This window comes from Corvus brachyrhynchos, unplaced genomic scaffold (assembly GCF_000691975.1).
Source record: "Corvus brachyrhynchos isolate BGI_N302 unplaced genomic scaffold, ASM69197v1 scaffold283, whole genome shotgun sequence".
NCBI classification, from domain to species: domain Eukaryota; kingdom Metazoa; phylum Chordata; class Aves; order Passeriformes; family Corvidae; genus Corvus; species Corvus brachyrhynchos.
In genome coordinates, this window is record NW_008237409.1 from 1,263,463 (window position 1) to 1,279,047 (window position 15,585).

At 46.7% G+C, this 15,585-nt stretch overlaps 1 protein-coding gene across 1 annotated transcript; it reads left to right on the plus strand.

Annotated features, from left to right (window-relative positions):
- The first annotated feature begins 389 nt into the window (after positions 1-389).
- On the plus strand, positions 390-15,305 carry HEATR6 (HEAT repeat containing 6). The gene is made up of 19 exons (XM_017730925.1): positions 390-521; positions 896-1,036; positions 2,128-2,243; positions 2,615-2,729; positions 2,951-3,052; positions 3,459-3,596; positions 4,443-4,726; positions 5,013-5,190; positions 5,454-5,660; positions 6,307-6,406; positions 6,818-7,173; positions 8,002-8,124; positions 8,647-8,733; positions 9,672-9,806; positions 10,850-10,972; positions 12,002-12,126; positions 13,179-13,275; positions 13,650-13,854; positions 14,286-15,305. The coding sequence occupies exons 2-19, from the start codon at positions 899-901 to the stop codon at positions 14,834-14,836; spliced, it is 3,180 nt and encodes a 1,059-aa protein (XP_017586414.1). The 5' UTR covers positions 390-521; positions 896-898; the 3' UTR covers positions 14,837-15,305.
- The last annotated feature ends 280 nt before the right edge of the window (positions 15,306-15,585 follow it).

Genomic DNA, 15,585 nt, shown 5'->3' on the forward strand with positions numbered 1-15,585 from the left:
TCTTCCGCCCACGCCCGGGTCCCTTCTCCGGCTCCTTGGTGACTGAGCTCTGCTGCCCTGTGCCAAAGCGCTGCCGGGTGGAGGTGGTGGGTGACACCAATAGGTGGGACTGTGGCAATTTTCATAGTCTGATGTTGAAAAAATAGTAATTTTTTAAACTTTAAAGCAAGCCATTCAAAGCTGAGCACTCTAGATGTGCAGTATAGATGCTGCTCCATTGGCAACACACAGTACTTCATTATTACACTGGCTTGTTTTCATTTTATTTCCAAAGCAGGCTTACTTTGCACTTTGGAATTAACTGATTTCTGGGCAATCCTCTTCTGTTCCTTGATCTAACTTAATATTTTCCTTGAGCCATTATTATTGTCTTTGTAGTCCCTAAATAAATAAACCGAGGCTTTCTCTTCCAGGATGTTTGTGCTGTGCTTGTTGAAGCCTGTCAGTTGGTTCCCCTTGATCAGGAACATCTTGTCAGCAAAGTCTGTCAGCTTATCCATCACTTACTCAACAGATATCAGGTAGGAAGAGTTTGGCCATGTCCCTCCTGTTCCTCACTAAGCCAGGGGAGCTCTGTCGTTTCCAGGGCTGTGGAGCCGACCTTCAGGCAAAGTTTCTTGGATTTTCACGGTATTAGTTTTTTTTGGGCAGCTGAGGCTATGATCTGGTTCTAGCATGGTTCCTCATAAAACCAGGTCTCAGTCAGAAGTGATTCACCATGGGAAGTACTCTTGATTTTAGGACACTTGTGCAGATGTATCCATTTTTTGTCAGCTGATTCTCTGCTGGTGTGTGATTTTAACAGCCAGATCACCCGAATCTGACCAATATCTCTGGGTTTATTGACTGCAGCAGTACATGATGATGTTTACCTTGGCCTTTTCTGTTATGACAGGTGATGGTTGATGAGCAGAACTTGAATTTCCTTCTCTCCTACTGCATCTCTGCTCTGAGGCAGTGCAGCTCCTGGACACATGTTGAAATTCTGCAAGCCTTAGCAGCTCTTGTTTACAATAATGGGCCTAAGTGTCAGAAGGTGAGCTTACAAACTAAGGGAAAGTAACAACAAAAATATTTGTACTGCTGCTGTTTCTACTTTATTTTTTTTCCTGAAAGAAAGAATAAAAAGTTCTCAAGTTGTGTTACCTTTAGTGCTAAGATTAGATCCCATTTAAATAGTGGCTGATATTTATGGGAAAGTTGAATTTCAGTTGTGTGTATTAATAATTATTATTCCCATGTGGAATACTCTGTACCTGCAGGCTGCAGCTGTAGTGATCACCATTAAAGAAGGGCACAGGCTTAGCCTGCAGACCAACCACCCTGTGCCTCAGGCAGGAAGAACATGGGGAGCTTCAAATTGCACATAACTCCACAGGCTCCATTGAGGATCCTGAAATCCATCCTGTAACCAGATCAGGGCTTTAGCTCAGCGCCATTTCAAAGCAGAGGCTCTCGGGTATCGATCCTGTGTGCAGCTCCTTGTTGCTGCAGCTGACAGTGTTTGAAATGCTGAATCCTCCTGCTGTCACCAGCTCGTGGCAGCTTGCAAAGCAGTCTCTGCTGTTGGGCTGAGCATGGGGTGGTGATGCTCACAGTTTGGGAGCTGCCAGCTTGTGTGGGCTTGTAGCCCATGTAGTGGCAGCAGTTTGGTGCAGCAGTTGTTCCTAGCTTAGCTTCATGTCTGGGAAGAGACCATAAACTGGGACTCAGCTGAGCTCAACCCTGTCCTTTCCTAATACAGAATAAGAGGACTTAAGGAATTAAGATTTTTTATGTTGTTTTTTATAAACATAATCTGTCTCTGGGATCTGAAATTGCAGCTGACAATTTTTAGGGTTTGTTTTATTTCTCATTATCCTGCTTTGATTTTTGACTGGTAATAAATCCAACTAATTTCACTAATTCAAGTCAGCTGTGCCCGTGATGGTTATCAGTGAGTGACCTCTCCTTGTCCTTATCTCAGCTCATGAGCCTTTCCTTATATTTTCTCTGCCCTGCCCATCTGAGGAGCAGTTTTGGTGGGCACCTGGTGTCCAGCCAGGCTCCAGCCACTTCCCAAACACAAGAACCAGGAGGCTGAGGGAGGAGCACTGACCCCTAATGACTTTTAGTGGTTTGTTTCAGTATCTCCCGGACCTGCTGGGCAAGGCTGGGCTCCTGCTGCAGTTCAGTGACCCTGCCCAGCCAGACGTGGAGCTCAGGAGGGCGGCTGTGCGCAGCATGGCAAACCTGTGTCTCAGGTGTGTACCAGCCTTTGCAGGTGCTTTAGAGAATGTGTGTCTGCCAGCACGGGGCCAGCAAGGTGTAGGTCCATGAATTTGAAATGCAGAGCTTTAGTGTTCCAAGATATCTGTGCATAAAACCATAAACTCTCAGTCTTCCAGAAATAATGTTACGGGGGTTAGTGGAGGGAGGAAATGAAAAGCTGTTGTGCTGTCTAATTTTTCGTGCAGAAGGTTTCCTTTTGTTCTCTGTATGGTAGAGCTGGCCCCTTTCAATCAGCCATCCATCTATCTGGGGCTCTTCAGGCTGACAGAGGGCTTGGGTGGGACTTTGTGTAACTTTATGAACCTGTAAACCAACCTTGTGTCTCCTCCTGGTCTAATTTTAGTGTCCCTGGACAGCCATACCTGGATGAGTCCTACAGAAGTGTCTGTTTTCAAACTTTCCTAAGTGTTCTGCAGTCTTCAAAAACCTCTGATGTGGATGACATCACGTTTTGCATGGTAAGTGTCAGTCTAATTGTCTAAAATACTCTAATTAGGAGATGGAGCTGCTGGAATATGTGGAATTTGGAATGTTGTCAACTGAGATTTTGCTTTAACAGTTTACAATTTATCATATTACTGTCCCAGTTGAGCAAAACTGTAATTGCCTAGAAAGTTGCTCGGAAGATGTGAACCTGCAGCGTTTTGGGAAGGAAAAGTAAGTAATTCTTTGTTTTCAGTTACTGCAAAGTGCACTGAAAGGTGTCCAGTCGCTTCTCAACGGTGGGAAGATGAAACTGATGCAAACTGACCAAATTGGAGCTCTTCTGGCAGTGTTAAAGGTAAATCCTTAAATCCACCTGAAGAAAGAGGCAGACACTGGGAGGTTCCAGATGCTGTTAAGTGGGAAACAGTGGAAGATGAGCAAGAGGGAGCCGAGAACCCTGAGTGTGGGGGAAATGGAGTGTGAGATGTAAAGAAAAATATATTGAGTTTCTCTCACAGCATCTTCACTGCACTTCCCACAGAGGAATGTGAGAGGAAGATGGGAGACTTGGTGTTTTTTGACATACTTGAAGTCCTTCTAGATGTAGATGTATTTCAGATGTTGCATAGCCTTACATATGGGAGAGGCAAGACCTGGGGGAAGGAGCACAACTGAAAATTGGTGAATTCACCTGAGTGGCTGTACAGTAAATCTGTGCACAGGAAAAGGACAGAATGCTAACACTTGTGTTCCTGTTGCAGAAATGCATGTTCCATGGGCTGCCAGGACTGAGCATAGAGGTGCCCACAGCCCTGTACCCTGCTCCCTTACCTCAGTATGATAAAAGGTCACCTGTCAAGCAGGAGCAGTCAGAACCAGCCACCTCTAAGCACACAGGGGTAAGCTGATTCTGCAGTGTGTTGTGGTTGTGTCTTACCTGTCGTGATATTGGTGGCTCTTCGTGTCCTGAGCATGTGGTACATTTAATTCTTTGCTTCAAAGGTATTGATTATAAATTCTGCACTGAGTAAAATTGCTTTGGGGACTCTGGTGACATGAACAAATGGCTCTGCAGAGCTTGGCTTTCCCAAGTTTAGCTCTGTGCAACAATTATTCATCCATAGCCAAGAATCCCTGGCCTGCAGGCACGGGATTGATGCGTGCAAACTAGCCAAAGCTTTTGATTTTATAAGTTACGTTTTCTCTCCTAACACTTGCACAATTGTTTGACTCTTTCTTAGGGAAGTCAAGTTCATTTAAGACTGATTTCTTGCCTCATCTGTTCTCCTTAACCCTTCTACAGGTTATTTTTTAACCCTGTAAATACTTTGGATTACTGATTATCTGAAAGACATTAGAGAAAATAAAGTTATCTAGTCATGTTGACTTGTTTCTTTTTAGGTGTTGAATACCTGCTGTACATCTGAAAGAACTACAGAAGTATTTAGTGTTGTTCTTTAATCACTTTAGTGTGAAATATGATTTTTAGATAAAAGTTTCCTTGGATATATTTTATTTTACCAATGAAGAAGCCAAAGCTTAGTTTTTGAGGCTATTCAGTTATAAACTGCTTACTTCAGTATTACTGAAAATTTGTGACTGTTGCTACTAATAAGCAGAATTTAAAAATTCAGATACCAGAGAGTACACAGACTGTTTCTGTGTGTAGAGTATTGCACAGACATGTAACTGCATTTATGTATTTGTTAAGTATTGACTAAAGAAAAAAATCAATTTTTTCTTAGAACCGAAGAAAAAAGTCCAAAGGGAAACAAAAGAAGGGAGAGTTTGGGGAAGAAGGAAGAGACGATTCGGGAGATGCAGGAAATGAGTCAGTCCTGGGAGCAGACATGCTGAAATTGCACTTGGGGGATGTGCAGAGCAGCCCTTGTCCGGATCCTCGGGCTCGTGCATCGGATGTGTCTGCTGGGAAGGATCCCCTGTCCTCACATCCCATGGGCTGGAAACGCATCAGCAGCAGTGAGTCGGAGTATTCCGACGCCGAGGGTGGAATACAGAGCAAAGTGAGGTGATTGTTGTGCACATAAACATAAAACATGGGGATCCATAAAACACTTCCACAGGACCCTTTGTTCTTCATCAAAACTGCTGAGGAAATCACTTTCCCTTTTGATTCATGAGATGATACAAGAAAATTGGAAGGCAGTAGTTTGTGTTGGTTTGGAAGTAAATTTGTTCTTCCTGTTCTTGGTCTAAAAGGTTTCCTCTCACAGCCAGCCACTAATACAAGTAAAAGAGGTGGAGTCCATCCCTTGTCCCTGCTGTTTTCATTAATCTTTTTGTTTGTGTTTAAGGTCCTACCAAGCCAATGTTCGCCAAGGGGCTCTGGCCTGTTTCCTCTCCACTATAAAGTCAATAGAAAAGAGAGTTCTTTATGGCTACTGGTCAGCATTTGTTCCTGATGCCCCTGGTATTGGCAGCCCCCAGTCCGTGTCCCTGATGACAATTGCTCTAAAGGACCCTTCTCCAAAGGTGAGGCACTTCTGAGTACAAAAACTGTTGTGTTTTCCCGTATTAATCTTAGGAGTTGTCTTCTCTGACCTTCAATAAGTATTTGGCTACTGCACCCCAAGAAATAAACAGGAAGCATTGGCTAAGGAAACAAAGGATTGGTTCTGTACTGCTTTAAGTTATGAAAAAAAGTTAGAGTTGAATTTTCTCTTTCTAGAGCGGATTTAATATATTTTAAAATTCTCCATCTGTTCAAAGGTAACGGAAATGTTTTATCATTTCAGACACGTGCCTGTGCTCTTCAAGTCCTCTCAGCCTTCCTGGAAGGTTCTAAGCAGTTCCTCTCTGTGGCTGAAGATGCCAATGACCACAAGAGAGCTTTTACTCCCTTCTCTGTCACTATTGCTTCCAGCATCCGGGAGCTGCACCGCTGCCTGCTGCTGGCCCTGGTGGCAGAGTCCTCCTCTCAGACACTGACACAAATAGTCAAGGTAACTGCACTGCAGATGTGCCACGTGCTCCCAAGGGGTGACATTGGTCTCTAGATTAAGTCCTGAAGAAAGATTGCACAGAGCTGGTGTTGAAGAGCGAGGTGGTGGTGGCAAACAGACCTTTGTCATCTCCCAGAGCTTCATTGGCTGAGTCATCCTGCAGAGTCATGGAATCACAGAATGGTTTGGGTTGGAAGGGACCCTAAAGATCACCTTGTTTTGACCCCCTGCTGTGGCCAGGGGCGTCTTCCACCAGACCAGGTTCCTCAGAGTTCCATACAGAGTCTTGGGGTTTCTTTTCAGCACAGTTCTCTTTCTCCTGCATTTTTTTAGTCTTTCTGAAGCTGAATTAACCTATGAAATGATTCTGAAGGCTCACATTGGCTTTAAAACTGCGATCCAAATTGACAAATCCTCCCATGGGCTATCGAAATTCCTTGGTCTTTATGCCAAGTCACAGTAGTTAAATCCTTGCTCTTAGGAGCCAAGTTTGTATCCAGTGTTCACACAGCAGATAATTGGGGTGGGTTTTTTTTCAGGTGCCCTCAGATAATGAGCTGCCTGAGTGACCTAAATTACAAATGTAAAAACAAACCTGTTGGAGGCCAGGCTGACATTGTAACCAGCACCTTTCTCTGTGTTTCAGTGCCTTGCAAACTTGGTTTCCAATGCACCCTACAGCCGATTGAAACCTGGGCTGCTCACCAGGGTGTGGAACCAGATCAAGCCCTACATCTCTCACAAAGGTTTGCATCCTCTCTCTGTTATATTCCTCCCCTCCTCTGTGCTCCATAAATTCATAATTCAATAGCAGTGGCTGTTCATATGTTGCAATCTATCTTGTCTGAAAACTGCTGAGGGAGGATGCTGGGCTGTCAGTGAGGTTCTAATGGAGGTTTTTTTGCTCTTTCTTCCCCCCCCATTGTCTCTTGCAGATGTTAACGTTCGAGTTTCCAGCCTCACATTGTTGGGGGCCATAGTTTCTGTCCAGGCACCTTTGCCAGAGGTGCAGCTGCTTCTGCAGCAGCCCAGCTCCTTGGGGCTAAGCAGCAGCGTCTATCTTGTCTGAAAACTGCTGAGTGAGGATGCTGGGGCGTTCAGGAGGTTCTAATGGGGGTTTTTTTGCCTTTTCTTCCCCCCCCCATTGTCTCTTGCAGATGTTAACGTTCGAGTTTCCAGCCTCACATTGTTGGGGGCCATAGTTTCTGTCCAGGCACCTTTGCCAGAGGTGCAGCTGCTTCTGCAGCAGCCCAGCTCCTTGGGGCTAAGCAGCAGCGGCAGCGCGACCCCTCGGCGCTTCGTCTCCTCGGAGCAGTGCAGGAGAGCACTGCCGTGGGAAAGCCCTCTGGACAGCCCAGCAGGGTGTGCAGCTCCAGAGCCGTGCTGGCTGCTCCGCCTGTGCGTTTCCATCATCGTCCTGCCCAGGGAGGATTCCTGCTCCGACAGCGACGCCAACTTCCCGTCCTTGTCCAGCGTCTACGAGCCGTGTCCCCTCCGGCTGGAGTCCCTGCAGGTGGGGCGGATGCACGGGGGGCTTGGCTCAGCATCCAGCTGCCTCCCTCTGTCGTGGGTTCCCTTTGCTCCCTGCTGTCGCAGGGAGATTTAGGCTGAGGCCTTTGCTGGTGTAGTGGGGCTGAGCTGCTCAAAGGGAAATGTTTTGATTCCCTGGCTGCAGCATGCCTGTCCTGCTGCAAGCCTGCTGCAGCAAGTTCATCTGCCTCTGATTTTTATCTTCAGTATTTTTAAGTAGTATTTGAGGGTGTGTGCTGGCAGACTATGAGTCTTCCCCATGCAAACTACTCCATACACAATCCAAGTGAACGATTTGGTGGAAAGCAGTAGGGAAGAGCCCTGCAGTCAGAGAACAGTCTGCAAGGAGCTATGGAGCAACTCAAGGAGAGCCTGTGGATGCCTTGTTTTAATTCATGTAGCCACAGCAAAGGGTAGATTTTGTAACATGCATCCCAAGAAGTCTCACTCTTTCTGGAACACTAAATACTTGTTAAATCTGGCTTCACAGAAGGCAGCAGCAGTTTTACAGGAGGTACAGAATGTCTTGCTCTTAGTTTTTTTGGCTACAGGAGCCCGCGCAGTAAATAATTCATGGTGTTGCTATCTGATAGTGCTTCTGTGGCTCTTCTTTGAACAAGATAATGGAACAGGGAGGCTTTTAATCAGCTCTAGTATTCTAGAAGTTGTGCTGCAAGGTGTATCTGTTACATCAGAGTTCATTATATGGTGCCAGGGTTGATTAGCCCATTAACATCCTTTCAGTGTGTATTTGGGGTGTTTTGGGTAGAAGGGGAAAATGCTGAATGGAATTTCTTTTGTCTGTGTTTAGGTGTTGGCTCTTCTTGTGAAAGGTTATTTCCCTATGGCTCAGAGCTATTTCCTAGAACTTGGAGAAGTGGCTTGCAGATGCATGGAAGAAATGGATCCATCTATTCAGCTCCATGGAGCCAAAGTAAGAGCAGGAGGACACATCAACATTGTTTTACCAAGTCAGTTTTATCTGTCTGTGTGCTTTGCAAATGCAGATGAGTGGTGATGAATATTCAGAGCATCTGTGTGTGTGATGTAGAAATGCAGTACCCTGACACTTGGAGAAATGCACCTTCAGCTTCCAGTCTTGAAGTCTCAGCAGAATTTTGTTGCTCTGCTGAGTCACCAGGAAGCTTGGGAAATGCAAGGACTACAACACTGGTCCTTCCCTGACTGAGCATCAGCTGGTGCAGGGACTGGACTCTGTGACCCAAAGGTTTCCTCTTTGTGCAGTAATTTGTTATGCTGTTCTAGCTGGAGACTTTATGTAGGAAAAGCTTTTCCTCTGATTTCAGTCCTAGCAGGGACAGAACAGTCCAGACCAGTACTGAATCTTTTATTTTTGTTCCCTGGGTGAGTAGATGCAGTCCTAGGTGAAGGTTCTGTAGTTCATGGTCCTTGAGTCACCCCTGATGAAAACCTCCTTGCTTTTTGTTCTTTGTAGCTCCTGGAGGAGCTGGGCACAGGTGTCCTGCAGCAGCACAAACCCGACTCCCCCACTGCCCCTGAGCAGAGGGTGCCTGTCAGCGTGGTAAGTGTGAGATTCCACCTCAGTGAGCTCCTTCCTTGGACTCTGCAAAGCCACTGGCACAGACACAGATAAATAATTGCAGGGAAGCAGGAAGGGACTCAGACTGTGGCTTTATGGATGCCAGTGTGGACAGTTTCTGTAGATTTCCTGCAGTAATTTGGCAGTTGTTCCTGCCTGTAGACAGACGTGTTGGGTTTTATTTCTTTTACATGATGTTAGCCCTGTCTCTTTGCCTCTCCTCTTCCCAGCTCTTGCAGCCTGCTGTAGCTCAGAGAGCTGGAAGAACAGCACTGATTTTGCATGTGTCATTACTGCTGCATAAAACTTTTAGAATTTTGGTGAATTTGCATTGTTAAAGAACCAACCTACATTTTCTGGCTGCTCACAAGTGCAGGGAGGAGAGTGGCCAGAACCACAATATATGTGAATTCAGAAAAATTCATTAGCTGTTTGTTGGTTAAGTTTGCAGAAGCTGAGTAATACAGGCCTGTTTAAGTCTTGCTTCTGTGAACAGAAGGCAAGCTTAAACATTTTTTTGGCTCATGCTAAGTTTTGAGCCTACAAGCCAGGAAATGTGTTCAGTAGCATCAGGTTCCTGTTATTCTCTATGAAGGTAAATTGTCAGGCAAATGAAAACACTCAGCTGTGTGGATTCAGGAGTGGGATTACAACTCTATTTAGTGCAGTTTAAATTTCAGGGTATGTGGCCTTGAGAAGGAAACAAAAATAACTCAATGAACAGCTACTTGATAGCAGTACTGAAATGTCTTTAAAATGTTTCTGAATGCTAACTATTTTAGGCTCCAAACAATTGTAACGCCTTCCATGTGTGATTATGCTCCCTGCTCTAAGTATTTCTTAAAGATGATCATCTTTAAGACAAGAACTTAGGCGTAATTGCTGGGTTTAAAAGATAAACCTGGCTGTTTCTCCTGCAGGTTGTGACCTTCTGGACGATGATGTTAAATGGCCCTTTACCTGGCACTCTGCAGAACTCCCCCCACGCCACTCTCCAGACAAGTGCCTGTGATGCCCTCTCCTCTATCTTACCAGAGGCTTTCAGCCTCCTGCAGGTAAGAGAACACACCTTTAAATGTGGTGGTTTTACCTTTGAGGCTTTGTCCTTGTCCCCCACATCACAGCAGTGTAAAGCCTTCTAAAACTTACCAGGAGAGAGTAAGGAAACCTCACTGAATTTTTTCTTTTCCTTTACATTCTTGAACATTGTGACTGTTGAAGGCTGGGAAAGGCAATGTTGGGAGTAATCATCCTGTCAGAACAATTAAACTGTGGGTCACAGCAGCTGTTTGGCCCTGCCATGAATACCCAGCCTTGGCAATGATGCACAGGAGATGGAGGACAAGAATTTCATGGCATGAGGGAGGGCTGGGGGATTGTTATTCTGCTGGTTAATTCTTTGAAGAGCCAGCTGAGCCAACAGCCAGGGCCTGATGTTGTGCACCCATTTGCATGTGTGTTTTTCCCCTTTGCAACATGAAACATGCTTTTAAACATGAAAGCCTTGGCAGGGGATCCCCCCTGCATTGTGCAGCTCCTTCTGTGTCACTGTGCCCTTGCTGGGGAGTGCTCTGCCAGATCTCATTTGCCCAGGAATTGCTGGTCCAGCAGTATCTCTGGAATTCTCCAAGTACAGCGTGTACTTCATCCCCCTGTACTTTGATCCCATCCACTCTCCTGTCCCTGTGGCCACATGGGGTCAAGTCAGTGCCCACTCTGACCTTTTGTCATGGGCTGGTGAACTGACAACCTGCCCAGGCTGAGCTCACCCTGCCTGTCCTGGTTAATGAGGGGCAGAGAGGGGGGGAAGGCAAAAGCAGCCCATCCTCTCTGTGTTCCCTCTGATGGGCCATTCCTTCTGCTTTGGATCAGAGTTAATATCTTGGTTTCCTTCGTGGTCTGACCTAACAGCAGTGAGATCCTGTGTGCTGGAAGCGTTCCTGGTCCCTGGGTGGGCTCCTGAAACACCACTCAGTTCACTTAGAGCACGCTCTGAGTGGAAGCTCCTTCAGATACAGGGTCTGTCAGAGTATTCGTGTGTCCCTGTGGAACAGAGCTCTCCTCAGTCCCCCCATGGCCACTCTGCTCCTCGTTGCAGGGTGACCAGCAGATCCTGTGTGTCACGTTGCTGCTGGGCCTGAACCACAGCGAGAACCCCCTGGTGAAAGCTGCTGCTGCCCGTGCCCTGGGAGTCTACATCCTCTTCCCGTGCCTCAGGCAGGTCAGAGCCAGCCCATTCCCTTCTTCTGAGCCATTTTATAATGGGTTTGGTGAGCCATGAGATGTGAAACATGGATTTTTTTGAAATTAATTATCTTTACTTTTGGTCTGTAGTGTATTTATATTTCCTTCCTGGCTCCAGACCTGCTCTTGCCTTTTGTGTGAGAGCAGAATCAGTGCAGGGAAGTGAGAGGAAAAGGAGGGAGGTCAGGATCTTCTCAGGCTCTGAGGGATGGAAGCTGGAGGGGTTAGGTTGGCACAGAAGCTGCGAGAGGTGAGGTGGAGCTGGGATGGAGGGATGAGCTGTACAGTGCTCTCTGGAGTTTAATGTTGGACTCGGTCTTAGAGGTCTTTCCCAACCTTCAGGATTCTATGATTTTAACAAGTTCTTAATGTGAAGCCTTCAGTTTTGCTTAAAGCCAAGAAATAAAGCTTATTTAGAGAAAAAAAGCTGGGTTTTTTTTCTACAAATATCATCTTAGCTTGGCTGAGCTGGAAGATTAGTTTTTACAATGTAACCTTAAGTGAATGATTTTAATTTAAAAAAAAAATGCAGTAGCTGACTTTGGAGTTTAATTCCAAAATATTTGGAAAGAAAATTCTTCACCATAGGCACATGTAGTGTGCCATAGAAGAGAAGATTAGACAGGCAGCTCAACAGGGAGTTTGGAGAAGCAATTACTTCGAGAGTGGGATTTGATGAGTGTAAGGTTGGCAGTCCATGTAATTATGTTAAAATCCAAAGTAACTAAAGCACCAATGGAATTAAATAATACATGGGAGCTTTTCAGCAGCAGCTACCCAAGAGTGGTGGACTTGGTCAGCATTCAGGCTTGGACTGTTAATTAAAGGTCAGGCAAAGCTGCAGAGAGCACCATGAGCTCATTAAGAGGTGTCACCTAGAAAAGAAGAGTAAATGAATAGAGCTGGTCCCGGTCTCATTTTCCCTGCAAAACCCAGAATGTGTTACTCAGGAAATCACCTGAGTTTTGAGAACTTTGTAACTTCGCAGCACTTTTTGCTTTGACAGGATGTGATGTTTGTGGCAGACACAGCAAATGCCATTCTGAACTCCCTCCATGACAAGTCTCCCAACGTCCGTGCCAAGGCAGCCTGGTCCCTGGGCAACCTCACAGACACCCTGATCATCAACATGTACGTGACACAGCCTGCCCTGGGGTGACACCTCCCTGCCCCAAAGCGTCAGACAGACCAGACCTACTGGTCTGCAAGAGGACACAGCCTCAGGCTGTGCCAGGTTGGACATCAGGAGCAATTTCTTTATGGAAAGGGTGGTCAGGCATTGGAAGGGGCTGCCCAGGGAGGTTTGGAGTCCCCACCCCTGGAGGTGTCCAAGGAAAGGCTGGAGGTGGCACTCAGTGCTCTGGGCTGGGGACAAGGGGGGCATCGGGCACAGCTTGGACTCGATGCTCTGCGAGGGCTTTTCTAACCAAAATGATTCTGTGATACTTAACATTAAAAAAAGCCAGAATTTGGCTTTGATACTTCTTTTTAACCACCCTCTGCCTGTGTGTCTGCCAGTATGTGACACTGTTAAAGCATCCTGTATCCCTGTGGGAACACCTTCCACTATCCCAGGTTGCTCCAAGCCCCATCCAGCCTGGCCTTGGACACTTCCAGGGGTGGGGCAACACAGCTTCTCTGGGCACTCTCACAGGGAAGAGGTTTTTTCTAATATTTGTTCTAAACCTACTCAGCTTGAAGCCGTTCCCCCTTGTCCTGTCACTCTAAGGAGAGGCTCTTTAAAACTTTTCACTTCTCAGTTTTCCACTTCTTGTGTGTTGCTTGGTGTAATTACGTGGTTCCTTTACTTTCAACGTAACACAGAAGTAAAATTAATAAATATTTAACCCTTCCTCAAGCCAGAGACTGAGGGAAGCCTAACCTACTGTTACATTTTTAACAGGAAAATAGTTATCATATATTCCTGCTACAGAATTGCCCCTGAGCAATTCCTTGCCCTCTGTTTTTTATTACAGACTTAACCATTGCTAACCAGCTTTCTTGCATTGATAGTTTGGTTTTAAATTAATAAACATAGTGGTCACATGCAGAAAGGTCTGTCTTACATATTAGCCTTCTAAAGAGTGAAGGTTGTTTGTTCATGGGCCTTTATAAAGAGTTGTATCACATCTTTGGGGATGGAGCAGCCGAGCTGGGTGTTCACAGGGTGATTCTCCTGCCAGGGAAACCATGGGACAAAGCTTCCAGGAGGAACTTTCTGATCTGCTGCTGCTGAAATTGTTACGGTCTGCAACAGAAGCATCCAAGGACAGAGACAAGGTAAGAGTGAAGGGAAGGAGGGTGGAGTTGGTGTAGTTAACTCTTGGATTTAAAAAAAAACACAAGGAAAAAGCACTTTGGGTCTCTTTGCCCCAACGTTTGGGGGGAGCTGCAGCTCAGATCCTCCCCTGGGGGCTGGTGCTTGGAGGTTTCCTGGGCTGGTTGAATTGCAGGGAATTTGAGTGGGCTTTTCCACAACGCAGGGATTTGTGGTTTGGATTGTGGCCATTGCAGAGAATGATCTTTCTGGTGGCATTTAGGAAGACACAGTGTGATTTCAGCTGTGCTCCTTGCTGGCTCTGAGATGATTTCACAGCAGGCTCGACAAGACCTGCCCACAACCCAAAAACTGGGGAGGTTTTTGTGTGTTCCAGGTAAAGAGCAATGCTGTCCGTGCCCTTGGGAATGTGCTCCATTTCCTGCAGCCCTGCCACGTGGCCAACCCCAGGTTCAGGGAAGCCATCGAGGAGTCCCTGCAGGCCCTGATTGCCACGGTGGGCAGCGAGGCCACCATGAAGGTGCGCTGGAACGCGTGCTACGCGCTGGGGAACGTGTTCAAGAACCCTGCCCTGCCTCTCGGTGAGAGCCTGCTCCCCTGCCCTGGCTGCCTCGGCTCTTGTGGTTCTGATCAGATCGTTTCCTAATGGGTGGAGAAGAAGGGGGGAAGCCAGTGGAGCTGAGTCTGGGTTCACAGCTTTCCAGGACTCTTCCCAGTGGAACAGACTCGGCTCCTTCCAGTGCAGGTGTAACTGCTGTGTTCAGTTGGATCTGCCATGTAAGGCAAGAGTGTGAGGGTGGGATTATAGATGTGAATAAATGCCAAATGTCCTCTTGTAAAACCTCAGGAGATTAACTGTTTTAACTCATATTTCATTTCATGACCCCTGATTCTCTCATTTAAACCACAATAAATTCAATAAATGTCAGTTCATTAAATATTCAGGAGACATTTATAGTTTTGCATATTTTGGCTGATTAAAAAGGGGGGTTTTTTGTTTTTTTTTTTTCAGGAGAGGCTCCTTGGGCCACGCAAGCTTTCAGTGCCCTTTCCTCTGTAGTCAAGTCCTGCAAGAACTTCAAAGTGCGAATCAAGTCAGCCATGGCCCTGTCCATCCCCAGCAAGAGGGAATGCTACGGCTCCACGGAGCAGTTCTGCCAAATCTGGAGTGCCTTGGTGGTGGCCCTGCAAAGGAGCGAGGACGCCGAGGACTTCCTGGAGTTCAAGTACAGCTCCAGCCTCAGGACCCAGATCTGCCGGGCTCTGCTGCACTTGCTGCGGCTGGCGAGGAGCACGGACCTGCCCCTCATCTGGGGGAGCCTCAGGGACCACGGGGAGGCCATCAAACCCTACGTGCTGCAGTACCTGAGGTCCTCAGGGGAGGAGAGCGAAGCGGGAACGCACGCGGACCTGGGGGAGAGGGAGCGAGGATTGCAGGGAGCCATCGACCATCTCAGTGGGATAGAGAGAGAGCTGCAGGGCAAGGCGAGGGTCAGAGTGTCCCTGTACCTGTCGGATGTCCTGACAAACCACACCAATGCCACGGAACTGACAGAGGCTTGAAGGAAACGCCCATTTCAGTGACCAAAACTTCCACAGGGAGCGCCGAACTGCGTCCCCTTGCACAGGGCATCCAGAGGAAAAGCTTCCTGCTGCTGATGTTAAATACTTTATTTCAGAATTTATTAATAATGCCTCTAGGACATCATTTTTATATTATTATCATTTTTTATTGTTGTGTTTGGTGAACTCTGCCGTTGCCCTCCCCGGGGTTGGTTTGTGCACTTCGCTGTCAAAGCATCGCCACTTGGAAAACAAACGCCTTTTCCTCCTCTGTGTGTTTTGTAAAGCTGCCTGTTCCCTCAGCTTATCTCAAAGCATTTTGTTCCTATTGCTGCAGGATCCAGAATCATGTTTGTAAAGCAGGGGGCTGGAAGAATTTTGTTTTTCAGAGCCACTGCAAATGTTGTCACTCTTGTGTTCCTGCAATAAACCCAAATACACCAATATTTGAAGAACAGCTTAGAGCAAACACCCTTTGCCTTTACCTGTCTGTGTTCCTGGTGTCATACACCTGGCCTCTGCCTCCCTGCTGCCTCCACTCATCCTGTCTTCCAAAAAAAATCAAAATTCCTTGTTTCCAGCTGGATGGTACCATGCTGCCTAAGGCAGAAAATTCAAAGTAGGTTCTCCAAGGCTGGAATGTTGGCTCTTCAAGCACCTCTGTGGGAGGTGCAGTGATGTTCTAACAGCACATGGATTCGTTTCTGGTTCTGGAGTTCTGTCCCCTTCCATTCCTTCCCGCTGCTGTT

Bases quoted from the DNA above. Each gene is read 5' to 3' on its own strand.
- HEATR6 (XM_017730925.1), top strand. From the start codon at position 899: ATGGTTGATGAGCAGAACTTGAATTTCCTTCTCTCCTACTGCATCTCT. The intron at 1,037-2,127 runs GTGAGCTTACAA...GGTTTGTTTCAG, and splicing joins ATGGGCCTAAGTGTCAGAAG to TATCTCCCGGACCTGCTGGG. The intron at 2,244-2,614 runs GTGTGTACCAGC...GTCTAATTTTAG, and splicing joins ATGGCAAACCTGTGTCTCAG to TGTCCCTGGACAGCCATACC.